Source organism: Stegostoma tigrinum, chromosome 13 (genome assembly GCF_030684315.1).
Source record: "Stegostoma tigrinum isolate sSteTig4 chromosome 13, sSteTig4.hap1, whole genome shotgun sequence".
Classification (NCBI taxonomy): domain Eukaryota; kingdom Metazoa; phylum Chordata; class Chondrichthyes; order Orectolobiformes; family Stegostomatidae; genus Stegostoma; species Stegostoma tigrinum.
In genome coordinates this window covers 45,640,573-45,661,083 of record NC_081366.1, presented here as the reverse complement: position 1 = coordinate 45,661,083, position 20,511 = coordinate 45,640,573, and the positions used below count along the sequence as shown (strand labels likewise).

General features: G+C 40.1%; 1 protein-coding gene across 2 annotated transcripts in view; it reads left to right on the top strand.

Moving 5' to 3' along the window:
- cdhr2 (cadherin related family member 2) overlaps positions 1 to 20,511 on the top strand; it is a 132,379-nt gene that overhangs the window by 44,522 nt on the left and 67,346 nt on the right. For both annotated transcript variants that reach the window (XM_048542990.2, XM_048542988.2), the window contains 7 exons: positions 1,063 to 1,143; positions 5,295 to 5,384; positions 6,398 to 6,514; positions 6,598 to 6,741; positions 14,420 to 14,495; positions 14,619 to 14,737; positions 20,059 to 20,292. In XM_048542990.2, coding sequence (XP_048398947.2) covers positions 1,063 to 1,143; positions 5,295 to 5,384; positions 6,398 to 6,514; positions 6,598 to 6,741; positions 14,420 to 14,495; positions 14,619 to 14,737; positions 20,059 to 20,292 — 861 coding nt within the window. The remainder of the gene's footprint in view (positions 1 to 1,062; positions 1,144 to 5,294; positions 5,385 to 6,397; positions 6,515 to 6,597; positions 6,742 to 14,419; positions 14,496 to 14,618; positions 14,738 to 20,058; positions 20,293 to 20,511) is intronic.

The following is a 20,511-nucleotide window of genomic DNA, read 5'->3' as shown; positions in this document are numbered from 1 at the left end:
TGTACTGAAGCATTCTGCTGCGTCTCTCCAACAAATTACTATTCCACTTTTCTATTTTGCTGTCACAGTGGACAAACTCAATTTTTTCCACAAACTCAATTTTTTCCACATTATACAACACCCATGAAATTTTACCCACTCATTTGATCTGTCTGTGTTGCTTTGCAGACTCTTTGTATTCTATACATAACATACTTTCTCACTGACATTTATACCTTCAGAAAATTTGGCTCCAATACAGTCTCTTCATCTGATTCATTAATACGCTTGCAATAATTACTTATCTCTTTGGCTTGTCACTCATTAAAATTATCCCAGATCTCTGTTTCCCATTAGTTAGTCATTCTCTACCCATGACAATGTCATCCACAGCAATATGAGCCCTCATATTGTGCAGTAACTGTCTATGAAGCTTTATTGCTGCCTACTGGAAATTCAAATAATCTCCTGTTGCTGTTTTAGTTACCCTACTCATTATATTCTCAAAGAACATTAATACTAACATTAATTTTACTAAACTTGATTTTCCTTTCACAAAACCAAGTTGACTATGGTTGAGTGACTTATCATCGTTTAAAGGTCCTTTTGTTATCTTTTTAATAATGAATATCAATATTTTCTGAACAGCAAATCTTATACTAACTGGCCTGTAGTTTTCTGTTTTCATTCCTCTCCTTTCTTGAATCAGAGAAAGCACATTTGTAGTTTTCTAATCCCCTGGGACTTTACCAGCTCTCGGGAGTTTTGGAAGGTTACAAATAATGTACTCACTTTCTCTTAGCCATTAAGATATTGGCCAACAAATCCAGAAAAGGCTTCAATCAGTTTTTAATCTTGTTAGTTTTCACTAGTGATCATGGTTATTTTAATGCGTTCTTTGGATTCTGCTTTTCTACTATTCTTAGATGCATTTTGCATCTTTTATTCTGAAGCCAAAATACAATATGTTTATTGAAAGCCGATGTCAGTGGTCTCATTTAAGTTTAATTTCTCAATGAAATGATTGTGAAGTTTTATAATCTATTTTGACATTAAAAATGTATTTCCTTGTTTGATCTCCAGAAACAAACAATCATTCTTGAAGATGCCAATGACAATGCACCCATGTTTCTAAATGCTCCATACAAAGCATCTGTTTATGAGGTGAGTCACTTCCAGCTTTTAATCTTTTTTTCTGAAGAATTTGTACTCAAGAATCTGTACCTAGGTAGCTTCCTACCTAAGATGGTGCTGTAAGTGGTGATTCGTAAACATTTCACTCTACTCAGTGTGAGTACATGTGAGAATAAAGCTAATTCATTTATTAAAATCTGACTCCAAGATGCTACAGGGTTGACACTGTGAGAAGGAAAAATCATGCTTATACTTACTGTTCCATTTTCAGGATTTACTCATTTAGTTATCTGTTATGAGTGGACAACCGCCATTCTTGGGTGCATCCTCACTTTCCACAAACCTGAATGTATGCTTACATGCACACCAGCTAGCAAGATAAATTTTTCCAGAGAGCATCTATTACCATAGAGTGTAGAGCATGGAACAGTACAGCACAGCCCACGATGTTGTGACAACCTATTATCGTATTCTAAGATCAAACTACTCTGCATACCCTACATTTTTACTATCATCCATGTGCCTATTCAAGAGCTGCTTAAATGTCCCTAGTGTATCTGACTCCAGTACCACCGCTGGCAGCGCATTCCATGCACCCTCTACTCTCCGTGTAAAGAAACTACCTCTCACATCTCCCAAGAACTTCCTCCAAGCACCTTAAATTTTATCCCCCCTCATTATAGTCATTTCTGCCCTGGGAAAAAGTCTCCGGCTATCCACTCTATCTGTGCTTCTCATCATCTTGTACACTTCAATCAAGTCGCCTCTCATCCTTCTTTGCTCCAATGAAATAAGCCCAAGCTCCCTCAACCTTTCCTCATAAGACCTGCCCTCCAGTCCAGACAGCATCTAGTAAATCTGTTCTGCACTGTCTCTAAAGCTTCCAAATCCTTCCCATAACAAGGTGACTAAAACTGAACATAATATACCAAGTGTGGTCTAACCAGGGTTTTACAGAGCTGTAGCATAACCTTACAGCTCTGAAACGCAATTCTACTGCCAATGAAAACCAACACACTATATGCCTTTGTAAAAACCCTATCAACTTGGGTAGCAACTTCGAGGGATCTATGGACGTGGACTCCAAGATCCCGCTGTTCCTCCACACTGCCAAGAATCCCACCATTAACCCTTGTATTCTGCATTCAGATTTGACCTTCCAAAATGAATCACTTCACACTTTTCCAGATTGATTTCCATCTACCACTTCTTTGCCCAGCTCTGCATCCTGTCTACGTCCCATTGCAACCTACAACAGCCCTCAACACTATCCACAACCCTACCAACATTCGTGTCATTCGCAAACTTATTAACCCAGTCATCCACTTTGGCATCCAAGTCATTTATAAAGATGACAAAAGGCAGAGGTCCCAGAAAAGACCCCTGCAGAACACCACTGGTCACTGAGCTCCAGGCTGAATACTTTTCATCTACTACCACCTTCCACTGGGCAGCCAATTCTTTATCCAGACAGTCAAATTTCCCTGTATCCTATACCTCCTTACTTTTTGATTGAGCCTACCATAGAAAACCTTAGCAAATGCCTTGCTAAAACCCATATTCATCACATCCACTGCTCTACCTTCATCAATGTATTTTGTCACATCCTCAAAGAATTCAATAAGGCTTGTGGGGCATGACCTGCCCCTCACAAAGCTATGCTGACTATTTCTAATCAAACTGTACTTTTCCAAATAATTATAAATACTCTCTCTCAGAATCCTCTCTAATAATTTGCCTACCACTGAAGTAAGACTGACTAGTCTGTAATTCCCAGGATTATCCCTATTCCCTTTCTTGAACAAAGGAATAACATTTGCCCGTATCCATCCATCTGGCACTATTCCAGTTGACAGTGAGGATGCAAAGATCATTGCCAAAGGCGCAGCAATCTCTTCTCGCTTCCTGGAGAAACCTTGGGTATAACCTGTCTGGCCCAGGGGACTTATCTATCGTCATGTTTTTCAAAGTTTCTAGCACATCCTCCTTCCTAAGATCAACCTGTTCGAGCATATCAGCCTGTTTCATGTTGTCCTCACAAACTAAAATGTCCCTCTCGCTGGTGAATACTAAAGCAAAATATTCATTATGGACCTTCCCTACCTCTTCCGACTCCACGCACAAGTTCCATCCACTATTCCTGAATGGTCCTACCCTCACTTTGGCCATCCTCTCGTTCCTTGCATAAGTACAGAATGCCTTGGGGTTTTCCTTAATTCTACCCGCCAAGGCTTTTTCATACCCCCTTCTATATCTCCAAAGCCAATTCTTCAGTTCCATCCTGGCTACTTTGTAACCCTCTGGAGCCCTGTCGATCCTTGCTTCCTCATCCTTAAGTAAGCTTCTTTCTCCCCCTTGACCAGATGTTCCACATGTCTTGTCATCCATAGTTCCTTCACCTTACCATCCGTTTCTTGCCTGAGTGGGCGAAACCTATCCAGCACTCATAGCAAGTACTCCCCAAACAACTTCGACATTTCTGTTGTGCACTTCCCTGAGAACATCTGTTCCCAATTTATGTCCACAGTTCTTACCCAATAGCATTGTAATTCCCATTCACCCAATTAAATACTTGCCCATTTTATCATCTTTTATCCCTCTCTATAACTATAGTAAAGGTCAAGGAGTTGTGATCACTATAACCAAAATGTTCTCCCACTGAGAAATCTGACATCTGGCCTGGTTTGTTGCCAAATCCAATTTGGCCTCCCGTCTGGTCGACTTATTGACATATTGAGTCACAAATCCTTCTTGGACATACCTAACAAAATCTGCTCTATCCAAACTATTTGTACTTAGCAGGTTCCAGTTGATATCAGGGAAGTTGAAGTCACCTTTCTATTGAAGTCACCTATTAGGGAAGTTGAAGTTGAAGTCTAATTGACTTCTGAATTGAGCAAAACCGATTTTCACTTTTTGACATTGAAACACTGAGGAGATCATGAAATTTGTGTTAGTTAAGGATGTCAAGGGACATGGAGCAAAAGCAGGAAAATTCAGTTGACCTGCAGTCTTGGAATGTTGGAACACAGTGGATGAGCTGAATAGAGATAATAGCAGCTGCAGATGCTGGGGAATCCAAGATAACAAGGTGTGGAGCTGGATGAACACAGCAGACCAAGCAGCATCCTAGGAGCAGGAAAGCTGACGTTTCAGGCCCGGACCCTTCCTCAGACCTGAATAGTCTATTCCTGTTCCTAATATTAGATTAGTAATTTAATCAAATTTTGTCAGTCTATAAACTATGATCCAGGTTTCAGAGGAGCAGGAAAGCTGACGTTTTGGGTCGAGACCCTTCTTCAGAAATGGGGGAGGGGAAGGGTATTCTGAAATAATTAGGGAGTGGGGGAGGCAGATAGAAGTTAGATAAAGGAGAAAATAGGTGGAGAGGAGATAAACAGGTCAAAGAGTTGGGGTTGGAGCCATTAAAGGTGAATGAAGGTGGGGAGTTAGGGAGGGGATAGGTTGGCCCAGGGAGGACGGACAGGTCAAGGAGGCTGGATGAGGTTAGTGGCTAGGAGATGGGAGTGGGGCTTAAGGTGGGAGGAATGGCCAGGGAGGCAGGGATGAGCTGGGCTGGTTTTGGGGTGCAGTTGGGGGAGGGGAGATTTTGAAGCTTGTGAAGTCCACATTGATACCCTTAGGCTGCAGCGTTCCCAAGCGAAATATGAGATGCTGTTCCTGCAGCTTCTGGGTGGCATCATTGTGACAATGCAGGAGGCCCAGGATGGACATGCCGTCCAAGGAGTGGGAGGGGGAGTTGAAATGGTTCGCGACTGTGAGGTGTAGTTGTTTGTTGCGAACCGAGCATAGGTTGTTCTGCAAAGTGGTCCCCAAGCCTCCAATCTGGCACTGTGGATCCAGTATAAGATAAATTCCTCTAAAATGGTATCCCCTTTAACTGTTGTCCTCCCTGCAACAAGGAATCGCTTTTTGAGTTCTTCCAGTAATTGTACCAACTACTCGTCAAACTTTGAATAGAATGCGATGATAGTTACTTATTTACTCTATAATTATTTTATAATTATAATTAAGATATAACTTTCAGACAGTAGAAGATTGAAAATTGATTCAATGCCCCGTAGAAATGTGTAATTAGCAAGCTAAATTTTTAAGGTCTCAGGCTTTCTCTTAATTATCATTTAATGAAATAAGTAATTCTGCATCTTCTTGTTGGACAGAATGAAACTAAGGGTGCCGTATTATTTACTGTTAAAGCAAAGGACGGAGATCAAGGGCCTGCTGGAACAGTACGGTATGAGATTGTGGAAGTAAGTATTACTTATGTGAAGTGTGAGAAATTGCAGCTGATCTAATATAATTTGTATTATATATTGTTTCAGACTTCCTGAGTTTGCTGTAACGTGCCCTTTTAAAAATACTTTTGAACAGTAGTCAACTTGAGCGAATTGCTATTTGATGTAGCTTGGGAAGAATTGGGCCCTCAGCTACAAAATTAAATAGTCAAACTTTGATTTAGAAAGAGAGTGGGAAAAGCTGAAAGGCAAAGGAGGCCATCCCTCTGCATAAATAATTTATCTTCATTGAGTTTGTGAAGCCAATCCAAACCAATCAACATTGCACGCTCCATCTGTAGCCATTTTGTACCTTTGATGTCGAGGTGCTGGCTTGGACTTGGGTAAACAAAGTCAGAAGTCATATGGCACCAAGTTATTACCCAACAGATTCCCTTGAAGTCACAAACTTTCAGAGTTCTGCTCCTGTGTCAGACGATGAAGGAGTAGCACGCTGAAAACATGTGACTTCAAATAAACCTGTTAGACTTCTTACCATGTTATTCCTGAATTTGAAATATCAAAGATGCAAATGGGGAAATATTCCAATATGAACATCTGATTAAATAGCAGATTTTTCTTTTACCAATCCATTAATGTTATTAACAGCCTAAAAGAAATGTCTAAATTAGAAGATGAGCCTGCAAGCATGTTAATATCTGCGCACCATATTCCTGCAGTAATATAGCAACAGATTTGTCTCACTCAATTTCAATATCTTTATGGAATTTAACAGTTAAATATTGGATAAGTATCTCTGGTTTGTGATTATTTTCTCTTAAACACATTAAAAAAATTTTCATAATAATGTATAGTAACTTGCATCACCAACGGCTTAGCTAGTGTGTAAGTGGACCTCCACATGCAGGACGAGCTGAGGATTCATGACCTTGTTTCTGTTGTGTTATGTGACTGGTTCCACACATTGCATGTATCATGTCGCAATAAGTCGCTTTGCTGAATAATCTCTATTTCTCACCCTGTTACAGGTACTCCCACATGCCCCTTGCCTCTTTGAAATTCAACAAGATGGAAAAGTTATTTTGAATGGTACACTGAGCTACACAGAGAAAAGCACATTTTATCAGTTACAGATCAAGGCTTCAGTAAGTTAAAGTTATTTCTATTGAAATATTTTCTTTCTTATTCTATTTGTTTGAGCTACAAATAATTTACTCTTGTTTGATAGGACTATGGTGGACTCTACAATGGAGCATTTATCATTCAGAATACCACTGCATTTGCAATTATTAATGTAGAAGATGTATCTGACTTGGATCCTATATTTCTGAACACTCCTTATCAAACGGCAGTGCCTGAGAATTCTAAAGTGGTATGTATGAGAAACTACGTTATATTGTCCAAAACACTAGAACCAGAGGATAAAAACTTGTACTTGAAATAAAAATGGAAGATCTATGTCCAAGAATCGGATGATTGTCCCGTCAAACCTGACCTGCTATTCTTTAACTCCATGGCTCATCAGACTCAAGTCACAAAACCTCATTCATAGCCCTCAAATCCACAAGGTTACAAAAATCTATCTATTGTCTCTTTCAATACTTCAGTGAACTTGTCTTCACAACTCTCTGGGGTAGGTAATTTTAGACATTCCCTACCTTCTTGGAGAATTAATTCTTTGGACGTTCTGCCCTAACTGATTGTGGCCTAATTCTATGACCATGTCATTAGTTTGAGATTGCTCCACTGATGGAAACATCTTCTCAATGTCAACTGTGTCAAGCCTAGTTAAAAATCTTGTGTATGTTTCAATAAGATCATCCTTCTAAACTGCAAAGAATAAAGGCTTAACATGTAGAGCTGCCCTCCTTAAGCCAGCCTGTTGATCCCAGGAATCAGCTTGCAAAGTCAATATATTCTTTCTTAGACATGGGGACCAAAACTGCACAAAGTATTCTGTGTGCTGCCTCACAAACACCCTGTATAGTTGTAACAAGATTTCCCCGGTTTTAAACTCCAAACTCTAATCTGGCTCGAGAAATAATGGCCCCAATATTTACACAGGGAATGTTAGAAGTAGCCAGGAAACTTGAGTCTAAAATTAATATAGAGGTTCTGACTAATTTAACAGCAGCAACCTCAACTAATTATTTTTTTCCCATTTCTAGCCAGCAGTCAGCCAGTTTAAGAGTCTGGTTAACTGGGATGGCCAGTGCAACCAGGGAGCAGAAAGTATTGGCAGGGAAATCATGGAAGGAAAGTAGAATGTGGGGTTTGGGGTACGGATAATAGGAAAAAGTTTGGGGATGGAGGTTTAGGCAGCTGTTTGTTGTGTAGGTGGAAGGTCATGGGGAGGTTGTTGGATGAAAGGTCATTGAGCAATTGTGGACAGAATGTTGTGAGGCAGTGTGGGTGGAAGGTTGTGGGAAAAATTGTGTGGCAGATCAAGGAGGAAATTGTGCTTAGAAAAGTTTAGCAAGGATCATGCAACTGGCAGAGATCATACTGTGGTGAAGCAGATTTATAAGGAGGGAAGCAGGTTTCCTTTAAGAACTAGATTGAAGCATTCCTGTTCCTGTTGGCTCATAAGCAGTATGGAAAGACAATTAGTTGCTGGATAAGAAGCCTTCTTACCTTTATTTAGTTGCTACATTTTCAAGTTATGAGAATGTTGTGTTAAATTTAAATTTAAAAGTAAGTAAAATTAAATGTTAAATGATCTTCTTATTATCCTCCAAGAAAGGTTAATTGTTTTGACAAGTGTCTTGTGTGTAGTGAGGAGACTACTTGCTGACGTCTAAATGCACCTCTGTAAATCCAGGCTCATTGCAGCAGAGTTGTACTCGAAATTGAAAAAAATAACCTACCTTAACTAATCTTCTGCCCCAATTCATCTGTTATATCCTCATAGTATTTAAGAGAGAAAATACTTGTCTGTGGACCATTGATGGAAACAATGGAAGCAGTTTGCATTGTTTCGGTCAAATGAAAGTCAGATTTCTTCCAGACAGTTATATTTTGATACTCAAACAATGAATTAGGAGCAGGAGGAGGTCTTTCAGCTCCTCAAACTCACTTTCAGAATTGTGATCATAACTCCACTTTCCTGTCTATGTTCTCTTTGAAACACTTGTCAATCAAACACACAACACAAAGCACAAAATAATTTTGTTGAGGGCTTCTCTTCAGGGTGAATTTTTGAGTTTTGGCCTCTACTTTTTGGTGTTTACCGGCTACTTTTCATTCTCACTGGTTCATTTGCTGGTATTTTGGTCATGTAGCAACATTTGTATTTGATTATGCTGTTTGGAATATTTTAACTCATACAAACACAAAAGCAGAATTACAAATATTCGTCCTTACCGTTATTAACTACTAACACTCACTTGAATTTAAAGTCGGAACACACAAAGAAAGCATTAACTTCCTTGGTGTGTTTAAGTTCGCACAAGAGATCAGATATATGTCAGCTACTGGGGTTCTTTTTCAAAATCACTGATACACACTTGCACTCACAAAAAAATGTTGCCTTCAATAGACTGGTGAGGCCACAGTTAATACCTTTTCGTTACATATGTACTTTCCATCACACATGTACGCAGTTAGAAGATTTTAACCAGGTAGTTACTATCCTTTTTGCTGTATATCAGATTCAGTTTCAGATTTAATTATAATTATTAATATTAATTATAACATAATAGTATTAATTATAATAACATTCACTGCTTTTTCAGCCTCACTGTCAGACCGATTTCCCCTTCAAACTCTTAATCAGCCCCTAGTTCTTGCAGTCTGCCTGCCTTCTTACACACAATTTGCAGCCTCAAAACGTCCACTGCCCCTCAGAAGGGGTTTGGGGCACAAGGCAGCTGGATCCCAGACACTGCTTCCTGGCAACTCCTGCGCTACTAATATTTACTTTGCTAACTATACACTGGTTTTCCTGTCACAAAGTTGTTTCTGTCCTGGGTTTATTGCTGATAGCTTCAGTTGTAGTGGGAAGAAAAAAAACCTGTGATTGGGAGAGCAGGTCCCCACCATTTTTGTTGATTTCTATATCAGCTTTGACTTTGATTTGTCACTCTGGAAGTTAATTTTTCTGGGTGGTTTGTGGAATTTTGATGGTGGGTTTCCCTGCTGACCTCATGTATTTCTGGTTCTGATATAATGTATGAGTTATTTGAAATGATATAGAGCATGCTTGGAAAGAACAGTGAATTTTGGCTTCATGGTTTCCGAAGACAGTTTCCTCCTGCCATAATTAGATTTAATATCTGTGGGGGAGAAAAACTTGGCTGCCCTGTCAGATTTGGTCCACATGTGACTTCAAATCCAGAGCAATGTGGTTGGTTCTTACCTGTCTCTGAAATAGCTAAGCAAACCATTCAATTGAAGGAAAATTAGGGATGGCCAGCAAATGCTGGCCTTGCCATTGATGTCCACATCCTGTAAAAGAATAAAGAAGGCACAATTCATACGAATATTAGAATTAGGAGCATGATGAGGCCACTTGGCCCCTTGACCCGAGTCCTCTACTCAATAAGATCATAGTTGATTACTCCACATTTCCACCTATCCCAATAACCTTTCATGCCCTTGCTTATCAGGAATCCATTTAATTCTGCCTGAAAAATACTCCATGACTCTGTTTCCACCACCTTTGGAAGAAAACTGTTCCAAAGACGTACCACCTCGTTGAGAAAAGGAAGTAGTCTCCCCACCTCTAGTTTAATAGGCATCTCCTTATATTTTAAAAAGCCATCTCTTGGTATAAATTTTCCCATGAATCTGATCATCCTTTCCAAATACGCCCAGACCCCTCTGCATCTCAGAGCTCTGCAACATCTGACCACTTGCATAATGTTTTTTTTCATTCTTCCTAGTAAAATGGGCAATTGCACTTTCTCCCACTTTAGACTCTGTTTTTCAAATCGTTGTCTCCTGACTTAACCTACCTGTATCATTTTTTACCCTCCTTATATCCTCCTCAAAACTTACTTTCATATCTTTCTTTGCATCTTTCGCAAATATAGCAACTTTGTCTTTGGTTCCTTTATCCAAATCATCTATAGTAAGTTCTAAAACTTTGGCATCCTAGGGGTGATTCCTGTGGCACACCCATCACCATATTTTTCCAATTCTAATACAACCAATCTTTTGCCAACCAGAAAACAAGCTATTATTTTCCTGATGAAGGGTCTAGGCCTGAAACATCAGTTTTTGTGCTCCTGAGATGCTGCTTGGCCTGCTGTGTTCATCCAGCCTCACATTTTATTATCTATTATTTTCCTACTCTCTGTTTTCTGTTCGCTCGCTTATCTTCTATCCATGCCAAACATGTAAGTCCCAACTGCATGATGCTTTTATTTTCTGTAACAACTTTTGCGGTGCACATTGTAAAATATCTTCAGAAATTTAGGTACAGTACGTACACAGGTTTATCCTGTACCCAGAGACCATTTAAGTTCTCAAAAAACTCGAATAAATCAGTTCAGTACATTAATCCTTTCATAAAACCATGTGGACGCTACCTGATTATCTTGTAACTTTTTAATTCCCCTGTAGTAAGGTCTTTACTATTAGCTTTTAACATCTTCCCAATACAGATGTTAAGCTAATTGGCCTGTAATTTCCTTCTTTCTGTCTCCCTCCGTCTTTGAACAAAAAGGTTATACTTCTTCTTCTCCAATTTACTGGAACTTTCCCTGAAACTTGTGAAAATTAAAACTAACACAGAAACCATCTCATTAACAATTTCTTTTAAGACCCTAGACTAAAGTCTGTCATGACCCTGGGAACTTATCAGCCTGCAGCTTCATCAATTTGCTCAGTACCACTTCCCTGGTAGTTGCAATTTTCTTGAATTCCTTTCCTCGTTCTATTTCCAGATTTGCATATATTTCTGAAATGTTACTTTTCCTATTGTAAACATCTATTAAAAATACATGCTCAATTCATTTGATATCTCCCCCTTTACTTGGACTGATTTTCAAAAAACTGATGCTCACTTTATTAACTTCTCTGTTTTAAATATTCACAGAAAATCTTACCACCTGTCTTTATTTTCCACAGAGGCTGGTATCCCATTATCAAGTCACCCCTCCTTTACATGTGGAGAGTCCTTGACACTGATCCAGCTTCCTCAGAGTCAGATCTCAGAGTGAACAGAACCTCTGACACTCCTCCTGTTTTTATCTGTTTGCCAGGGTTTCCTGTTTGGATCCGATTAACAGCCCCAATAATGGAACTCATATTCTTTGAGATCTACCTCATCATACTTACCATATCATTCCCCTTCAGAGTCTGAGGACATAGGACTTGTTGATCCTCCTGGGGCCTTTTTGTATCGGCTCAGGTTCTTCCAACTCTGCCACTGATATGGGTGTCTTGTAACACACAGTAGCTTGCCAGTCGTGCTCAGAGCATCCTGGAAGAAATTCATTCTCTTCTTCAGGCAGAAAAGGTGGTGACATCTGTTGTGATCAACTCAGATTCTGAGGTATCTTCAACACTTTATGGAGAAGGAGATCCCATAGGGTTCCAGAACAGTCAGAAAGGCTGTTGAGGAACTATGCACATTTTGCTCCTGCACCACTCACATGTTTGTAGCTTTCATGTTGTCCATATGCTTAGTCAGGACAGTTCCAATTACCTAAACGTTATATGTCACTCGATCTGATCTTGCGTAGACCATGCCTCCTACCCATGCAGGGCCATTCCTGTGGTTCTTGCACTAAACTTCATCCCCTCCTGTCTCACTTGGTGGAGTCTTGTGTGCAGCATTGACGTTCCTGATGCTGTTTCACCTTCCCCCTCCCAGGTCTGGGAAGATCAGATTAAACCTGGTGTGGAGTCTTCTCCCTATTAGAAACTCTGCTGGATCTATCCCTGTAGTTGCACGAGGGGTGGTTGTACAATGAAATAGGAACCAGGACAGTTTGGTGTTTGGTGAGTCAGTCGGTTATTTCTTTAAGCCGGCCTTCAAAGTTTGGACTGCTGTTGTTGCCAGACCATTGGGTGATGAATGATATGCAGCTGTAGTTACACGTTGAATACCATTCAACTTTAGCAAATACTTAAATTCCCTGTTGATAAGTGATGAAACATCATCTATGAACAATATTTCGAGGAGTGCGTGCATTGCAGAAGATGTGTGCAGTTTTACTATCGTTGTCCTGTGTTCGACAAATAAACTGTATGCCCATCTAACCAGTTTGAATGGGCTTCCACAATGACCAAAAGCATTGAGCCCATCAAAGGATTGGCATAATGGATGTGTAACTGAGTCCAGGGTTTATTATTGACAGATTATTCCAGGTGGATTATTGCTGGCTCTTCAACACTTAAATTTTATGCCTGATGCAGTAACTGAGGAACATTGATTTACATTGGTTATTATCCATTGGTTATCATTAAAAAGTTGAAAACTTGAAATGTGAGACTATTTAGATGGAGTCTTTTGTTCCATCCATTTAATATAAAGTTATTTACATTGATGAAAAAGATAATGCATTACAGATGCATTGTCCCACATGTGTAACGTGTTGGAATAAGTTATGAGTTTGAGAAGCACAAAGATTGTGTCAAGGGTGATGAAGGATGAATGGATGTAGGTCTATATTTTGTTGTTTATGTTTCACATATTGTGATGAAATGCGTTCTTAAAATGTCCTTTCAACTTATAAGGGTGGAGGCATGTAATGACTGTATCTTTTTATTTTTCCGTATTTTTGTGTGTGGACTGATTTGAGGAAAAAGACTCTTTTACAAACCAAAGATTGTAGAAGAGATTACTGCACTTCTAAAAAGCAGGTTACCAACAATTATTGTAAGTTCTATTTATATTTTTGATTGCTCAATCAATGGTGGAATTTTAGTTGCAGACGACCTGGCACCCAGAGAATGTGTATAAATTCAGATTCAACTGGCATCAAGTGGGTGATTGGTCTGTGGACCTTTTGTCAATGATAAAGGCCTCCTACCTATCAACAAATGTGTGATTGGCTTGCAGGTAGCTGGAGAGCCTTTGGGTGTAAACATTATAGCCAGAAACCTTTAGACTTTGAGAAGAAGAGGTGGTGTCTTTTATTCTGCAGTAAAGAAAAGTAACACCTGAAGGAGGCCAATTTATTTTCTTTTGCCAATTTCTTCAAGCTGTAGCTTTTAACCAATTAGTCAGAGACTTTGTAAGCTGTGTTCCAGTTGCTCTGTGCCTCCTGCAAGCAAGTGAAAGTACCTGGAGAAGAGAGATTGATGAGTAGCAAGTTCTAGAAAGTCAAAAAGATCACCTCAGTGAACTCTGTAAACAGAGACTATCGGCTGCCTGCTTAATTTTTCTCTTCGTTAATAATACCAATTTAATTTGTGTTTCACTGTATGTGTGGGGATGAATGATTTATTTTGGTTAGAATTTTATCTGATAGAGTTACATGTCAGCAGTTCATTGTTACTTAACTGCAGCTGTTATCTATTTATTTGTGATAAACAGTAATTGTTTGTTATATTCAGAAAACCATCCAGTGCTTTCTGTCAACCTGAGTCTCAAAAAAGGTACATTGAGGAATTTTATAAAGTTACTGACTTTTGTGACAATTCCAGGCACAGTAGGCCTTGATTATCAGCATGCTACCGAAGTGAGGCATAACAATATGCTTTTTATGTGATCACATTCAACGGTATTATTGAGAGGTCTGGATCAATGAAAGTGTGTAGAAACTTCTTAATGATATAATTAAACAACATGGACGCTAACTTGAATAGAAGTATGTTATTGGAAAGACTGGGTTCTTCTAAATTACAGTGTGGGTTCAATTCCCATCGCCAGCTGAGGTTACCATGAAGGACTCTCCTTCACAACCTCTCCCCTCACCTGATGTATGGTGGCCCCCAGGTTAAACGATGACCAATCATCTCTCTCTAATGAGAGAGCAGCCCCACAGCCTGGTAAGGCTTTGGCAATGCAACAACACTGTTGTTAATCTGAGTCTACTTCACATAATGCTTTCAACTAACGACAAAAATATCTTTTTGTTTTTAAATTTCTTTTTCAGGGAACAACTGTACTTCAGGTTAAAGCTGTGGATGGTGACTGGGGAATTAAGAATGAAATTGCATATTCAATTTTATGTAAGCAAGCAGATTGCTTAATATCCTCACATGTTTCTTTTATTTCTTTAAGAAAAATATAAAGCTGTTAATAGTGAAAAGTTTTTTGTATTGTTTATGTCATCTGTTACTTTTCACTTACAGCATCAAAACCACCAGATTTATTTAGTATTAATGCTCAAAATGGAGATATACATGTGTTTCATTCTCTTGATCGAGAGGAACTTCTTGAATTTGACACAATTGTAGAACTGCAGGTTATGGTAAGTAAAATGCAATATGTTGTATATATACAGTATCTACTGCAAAACAATTTATATATCCTATGCATTTTACCTTATTAAACTTTCTTGACATATTAGTATATTCACATAAATATATTATCAGGAAATTAATGGTTAAAGCAAAAATATTTAAATCATTTTATACCATCCCCTGGTAGAGTAAATACTGCAATCCAAAACTTAGAGGGCCATTTCTGTTTGTTTTACATGCTTTCTTTTCACATATGCCTTTCAGCTGGGAGGTAATAAGGTCAGAGGTGTTTCAGGATACTAGATGCCTTAATGATAACAGAAGATTAAAATGTAGAATAATTATTATTTATATTTGATTGATAATTAATGGGCATGAGCAGTGGGTGGGAACTTCTTCCTGATTGTACCTATTTTCTTAGTGGAAAACAGGGGAATAGATCAATTATGGGTTGTGCCACCTGAGTTATGCCATCCTAATTGGTGGTGCAGTATTATTAAAGATTGTTTCATAACTGTTAGGATTCTTGTAAGTGGGGAGGTTAAAATCTGCAGGATTTCTCGATAAGTGTTTTTTTCTATTCTTTTCTTGTGGGATGTGGGTGTTGCTGGCTGGCCAGCATTTCCTGCCTATCCCTAGTTACCCTTGCGAAGGTGGTGGTGAGCTGCCTTCTTGAAACCCTGCAGAGCTTCTGCTGTGGGTTGACCCACAATGCTATTAGTGAGGAAATTCCAGGATTTTGATCCAGCGACAGTGAAGGAACAGTGATACATTTCCAAGTCAGGATGGTGAGTGACGTGGAATGGAACTTGGAGGTGATGGTGTTCCCATATATCTGCTGCAATTGTCCTTCCAGATGGAAGTGGTCGTGGGCTTGAAAGGTGCTGTTTGAGGGTCTTTGGTGAAATGCTGCAGTGCATCTTGCAGATAGTACACACTGCTGCTACTGAGTGTCAGTGGTGGAGGGAGTGAATGCTTGTGGATGTAGTGCCAATCATGCGGGCTGCTTTGTCCTGGATGGTGTCAAACTTCTTGAGTGTTCTCAGGGCTGCACTCATCCAGGCAAGGGGGAGTATTTCATCACACTCCTGACTTGTACCTTGTTGATGGCAGACAGGCTTTGAGGAGTCAGGAGGTGAGTTACTCACTGCAGTATTCCCAGCTTCTGGTCTGCTCTTGCAGCCACTCTGTTAATGTGGTGAGTCCAGCTGAGTTTCTGTCAATGGTAACACCCAAGATGTTGATAGAGGGGGATTCAGTGATGGTAACACCATTGAATGTCAAGGGGCGGAGATTAGATTGTCTCTTATTGGTGATGGTCATTCCCTGGCATTTGTGTGGCATGAATGTCACTTGCCACTTGTCAGCCCAAGCCTGGATATTGTCCAGATCTTGTTGCATGTGAACACAGACTGCTTCAGTACTCGAGGAGTCATGAATGGCGCTGAGCATTGTGCAATCATCGGTGAACGTCCCCACTTCTGACGTTATGATGGAGGGAAGGTCATTGATGAAGCAGCTGAACATGGTTGGGCCTAGGGCATTACCCTGAGGGACTCCTGCAGAGATGTTCTGGAGCTGAGATGATTGACCTCCCACAACCATGACGATCTTCCTATGTGTAAGGTATGACTCTAACCACCGGAGCATTTGTCCCCTGATACCCATTGATTCCAGTTTTGCTCAGGCTCCTTGATGCCACACTTGGTTAAATGCAGCCTTGATATCAAGGGCTGTCACTCTCACCTCACCTCTGAAATTTAGCTCTTTTGTCTATGTTTGCACCAAGGCCATAATGAGATCAGGAGCTGAATAGCCCTGGCAGAACCTAAACTGAGTGTCACTGAGCAGTTTATTTCTGAGCATGCACTGCTTGATAGCAATGTTGATGACACCTTCCATCACCTTACTGATGATTGAGAGTAGACTGATGGGGTGGTAAATGGCTGGGTTGGATTTGTCCTGCTTTTTGTGTACCAGACATACTTGGGCAATTTTCCACATGGTTGGTAGATACCAGTGTTGTAACTGTTCTGGAACAGCTTGGCTAGGGCAGCAAGTTCTGGTGCATATGTCTTCGGTACTATTGCCGGAATGTTGTCACGGCCCGTAATCTTTGCAATATCTAGTGTCTCCAACAGTTTCTCGATATTACGTGGAGTGAATCAAATTGGCTGAAGATTGGTATCTGTAATGCTAGAGACCACTGGAGGAGGCCAAGATGGATCATCCTCGGCACTTCAGGCTGAAGATTGCTATGAATATTTCAGCCTTATCTTCTGCACTGATGTGCTGGGCTCTTCCATCATTGAGGATGGGGATATTTGTGGAGCCTCCTCCTCTAGGGAGTTGTTTAATTGACCACCACCATTCACAACTGGATGTGGTAGGACTACAGAGCTTAAATCTGATCCGTTGGTTGCGGGATCGCCTCGGTCTATCAGTTGCTGCTTTCGCTCTTTGGCATGCAAGTAGTCCCGTTTGGTGGCTTCACCATGTTAATATCTCATCTTTAGGTATGCCTGGTGCTGCACTTGGCATGGCCTCCTGCACTCTTCATTGAACCTGAGTTGATGCCCTGGCTTGATGGTAATGGTTGATTGGTGGATATGCCAGACCATGAGGTTACAAATTGCACTAGAATACGATTTTGCTGCTGTTGATGGCCCACAGCACTTCATGGACGTCCAGTTTTGAGCTGCTAGATCTGTGTGAAGTCAGTCCCATTTAGCACGGTGATAGTGCCACACAACACAATGGAGGCTGTTCTCAATGTAAACGCGGGACCTTGTCTCCACAAGAACTGTTCGATGGTCATGCTTACCGATACTGTCATGGACAGATGCAACTGTAGCTGGCAGATTAGTAAGGATGATGTCAAGTATGTTTTTCCCACTTGTTGCTTCCCTCACCACCTGCTGCAGACCCAGTTCTAGCAGCTAGTCCTGTAGGACCCAACCAGCTCAATGAGTATTACTGCTGCCAAGCCACTGTTGTGGTGGACATTGAAGTCCCCCACCCAGAGTATATTTAGTGCCCTTGCCATCCTCAGTGCTTCCTCTAAGTGTTGTTCGATTTAAGCAGATGTAGGGTCAGGTTCACTAATGTCCTTCAGGGAAGGATATCTGCCATCCTTATACAATCTGGCCTACAAGTGACTCCAGACGCACAGCAACATGATTGACTTTTAGCTGTGTTCTTGGCAGTTAGGGATTGCCAAAAAAGGACTAGCCTGGCCAGTGATATCCAAATCCCATAAATTGATAAAAAGAAAGATCGTTCAGCGATTCCCGTGGCAGTCATGAAATTAAAAATAAACTTCAAAGCAAGATCTATCAATGAACATTATTGTGGGCATGGGAGGAGCAGGAATGTTTCCTCAGTCAACAGCAATTGCAAGGACAGCATGTTGGCTCAGTGGTTAACACTGCTGCCTTACAGCACTCGCCCTCTGGGTTTGATCCCACCCTCGGGTCACTGTCTGTGTGCATTTTTCCGGGCACTCTGGCTTCCTCACACAGTCCAAAGATGTGCAGGGTACGTGGATTGACCATGTTGTAGTGCCCAGAGATGTGCAGGCTATGTTGGAAATGTGGAGTTATGGTTCTTTGGAGGTTCAGGGTGGATTCAATGAGCCAAATGGCCTGCTTCCACACTGTAGGGGTTTGATGAACATCCAACCACTGCTATTCCTATCTCCACCAAACCCCAGCACTTTTTTTCATCCCATTGATGGTAAGGTAGACGCTTTGATATTCTTCAATGGACACGATTGGTTTGGTATACAACCAATATCTAGCCTGAGATGCAATTTTATGATGGCTTCAGGCCTTATGATGAGAGTCCATGTTGCTTTATTGTTTAGATTCTGGGTCTGAAATGATCCCAAAGAAATTTTTGAGTAGAGAAACTTTTAGTTTTAATGTTGTGAGATGGATAAGAATCCTAACTAAATTCTTACTTGTTGACAATGTCACCAGCATTACCTCAGCAGCATATCTCTTTCCAAACCTGATCATCTATCAGAAAAAGGGCTGCAACATTGTCATGACATGACATTTTCAAAATTTCCTACAAACAATTCAGTCATCATTTGGACAGTATTCTGGAATACCTTACTTAATACTTTTTCCAGGAATACCATGACCTCAAGGTTTTCATTCCAAAGAAATATTCGTTATCGTCTCCTCAGGGAAGCTAGAGATGGGCAATCACTGCAGTCTTTCAAATGCTACTTTTGTCCTACCAACAGATTTATGGGGGAGGTGATGGCCGCATGGTATTATCACTAGACTGCTGATCCAAAGACCTAGATAATGTTCTGGGGACCTGGGTTCAAATCCTGCCATGGCAGATGGTGGAACTTAATGTGCCTCCCATCCCATAGCAATGTGGTTGACTCCTAGCTGCCCTCTGCGCAATTAAGGATGGGTAATAAATGCTACCTAGCCAGCAGTGCCCTCATCCTGTGAATGTCTAAAGGAAAAAAAAACTAAATATTTACTTTTTTTTCTCATTTTCAATTGAAAGTGATTCTTTAGTGTTTGATTTTTACCTGTGATTGCCAGCTTGCAATTATACTGCTGGATGCAATTTGTTGTCATTTGTTCAGTATTTTTAACCTATTCTTTATCACTTCTCTCCTGGCACCTCCGTATATTATTTCATTGTTTTTTGTTTGGTTCTGGCAATTGGTCCAACAGTCATATTCCACCTTCTCTCTCTCTGTCTCTGTCTCTCTCTCTCTCTCTCTTGGCATTGGACAGTATTATTTTCTTTGTTAATAAAGGACACAGTTTCATAGAATTAGTAACTTTTTTTACAAATATCTCAGTTTTTCATCACTTTATCTAACAGAAGATACACTTCATAGGATATAATAAATTATCATAATTATTATTCTCTTTCTCTGATTATAACACTGCACCCAACTGTCCTGCTAACATACTGTAATGAAGAGGAATTAGTAAGCACTGCAGATGCTGGAAGTCAGAGTCAATAAAATGTGGAGCTGGAGGAGCACAGCAGGTCAGACAGCATCGGAGGAGCAGGAAAGTCAACATTTCAGGTCTGGACCCTTCATCAGGACGTACGGTAGTGATGAACTGGTTTCAGATGGCAATAAAGGCTAGGATTTGAAATCTGACTTTATATTTCTGGAGAATAAGTTCTGAATGACAACTAGAAATAACTGCCAAACTGACAACAAAAGTTAAACTGCAGTGCAGACTTACAGCTCAGAAATCTGAAAATGTTAGTAATACTTTCTTTTTTGATTTATATCCAACATGCCATCTTCCAAATGAATGAATTTATTTTTTACTTCTAGGCCAAGGAAAAAGGTCTTGATATCAATGGAATCTTTGCCTCTGCAATTACAAAAGTATCCATCACTGTGACCGATATCAATGACAATACACCTGCATTTTACAATTGCACTCTTGAAACTTGTAATTATACTGAAAGTTCAGAAGTGAATTCATTTCGCACTTCCATTCCTGAGCATTTCTCGTCAGGAGTGCCAATAGAGAATTTAGCGATTGTGGCTCGTGATCCTGATCAGGTAAATAATTCTAATGTCACTTTGTATTACAGTGCTATACATTTTCATAATTTGTAATTTTTTAAAAACTCAAAATGTGTACCTCAAGATTATATTTGAAGTATGAAATTAGAATTAGTTATGCTTCTGGTATTGAGTAAGCCTCCTAAAGCTAATGGTTGCACAACTGTTAGTAACTCTTGGATATGCACCTCTGGGAGAAACTAAGTACAGTACTGG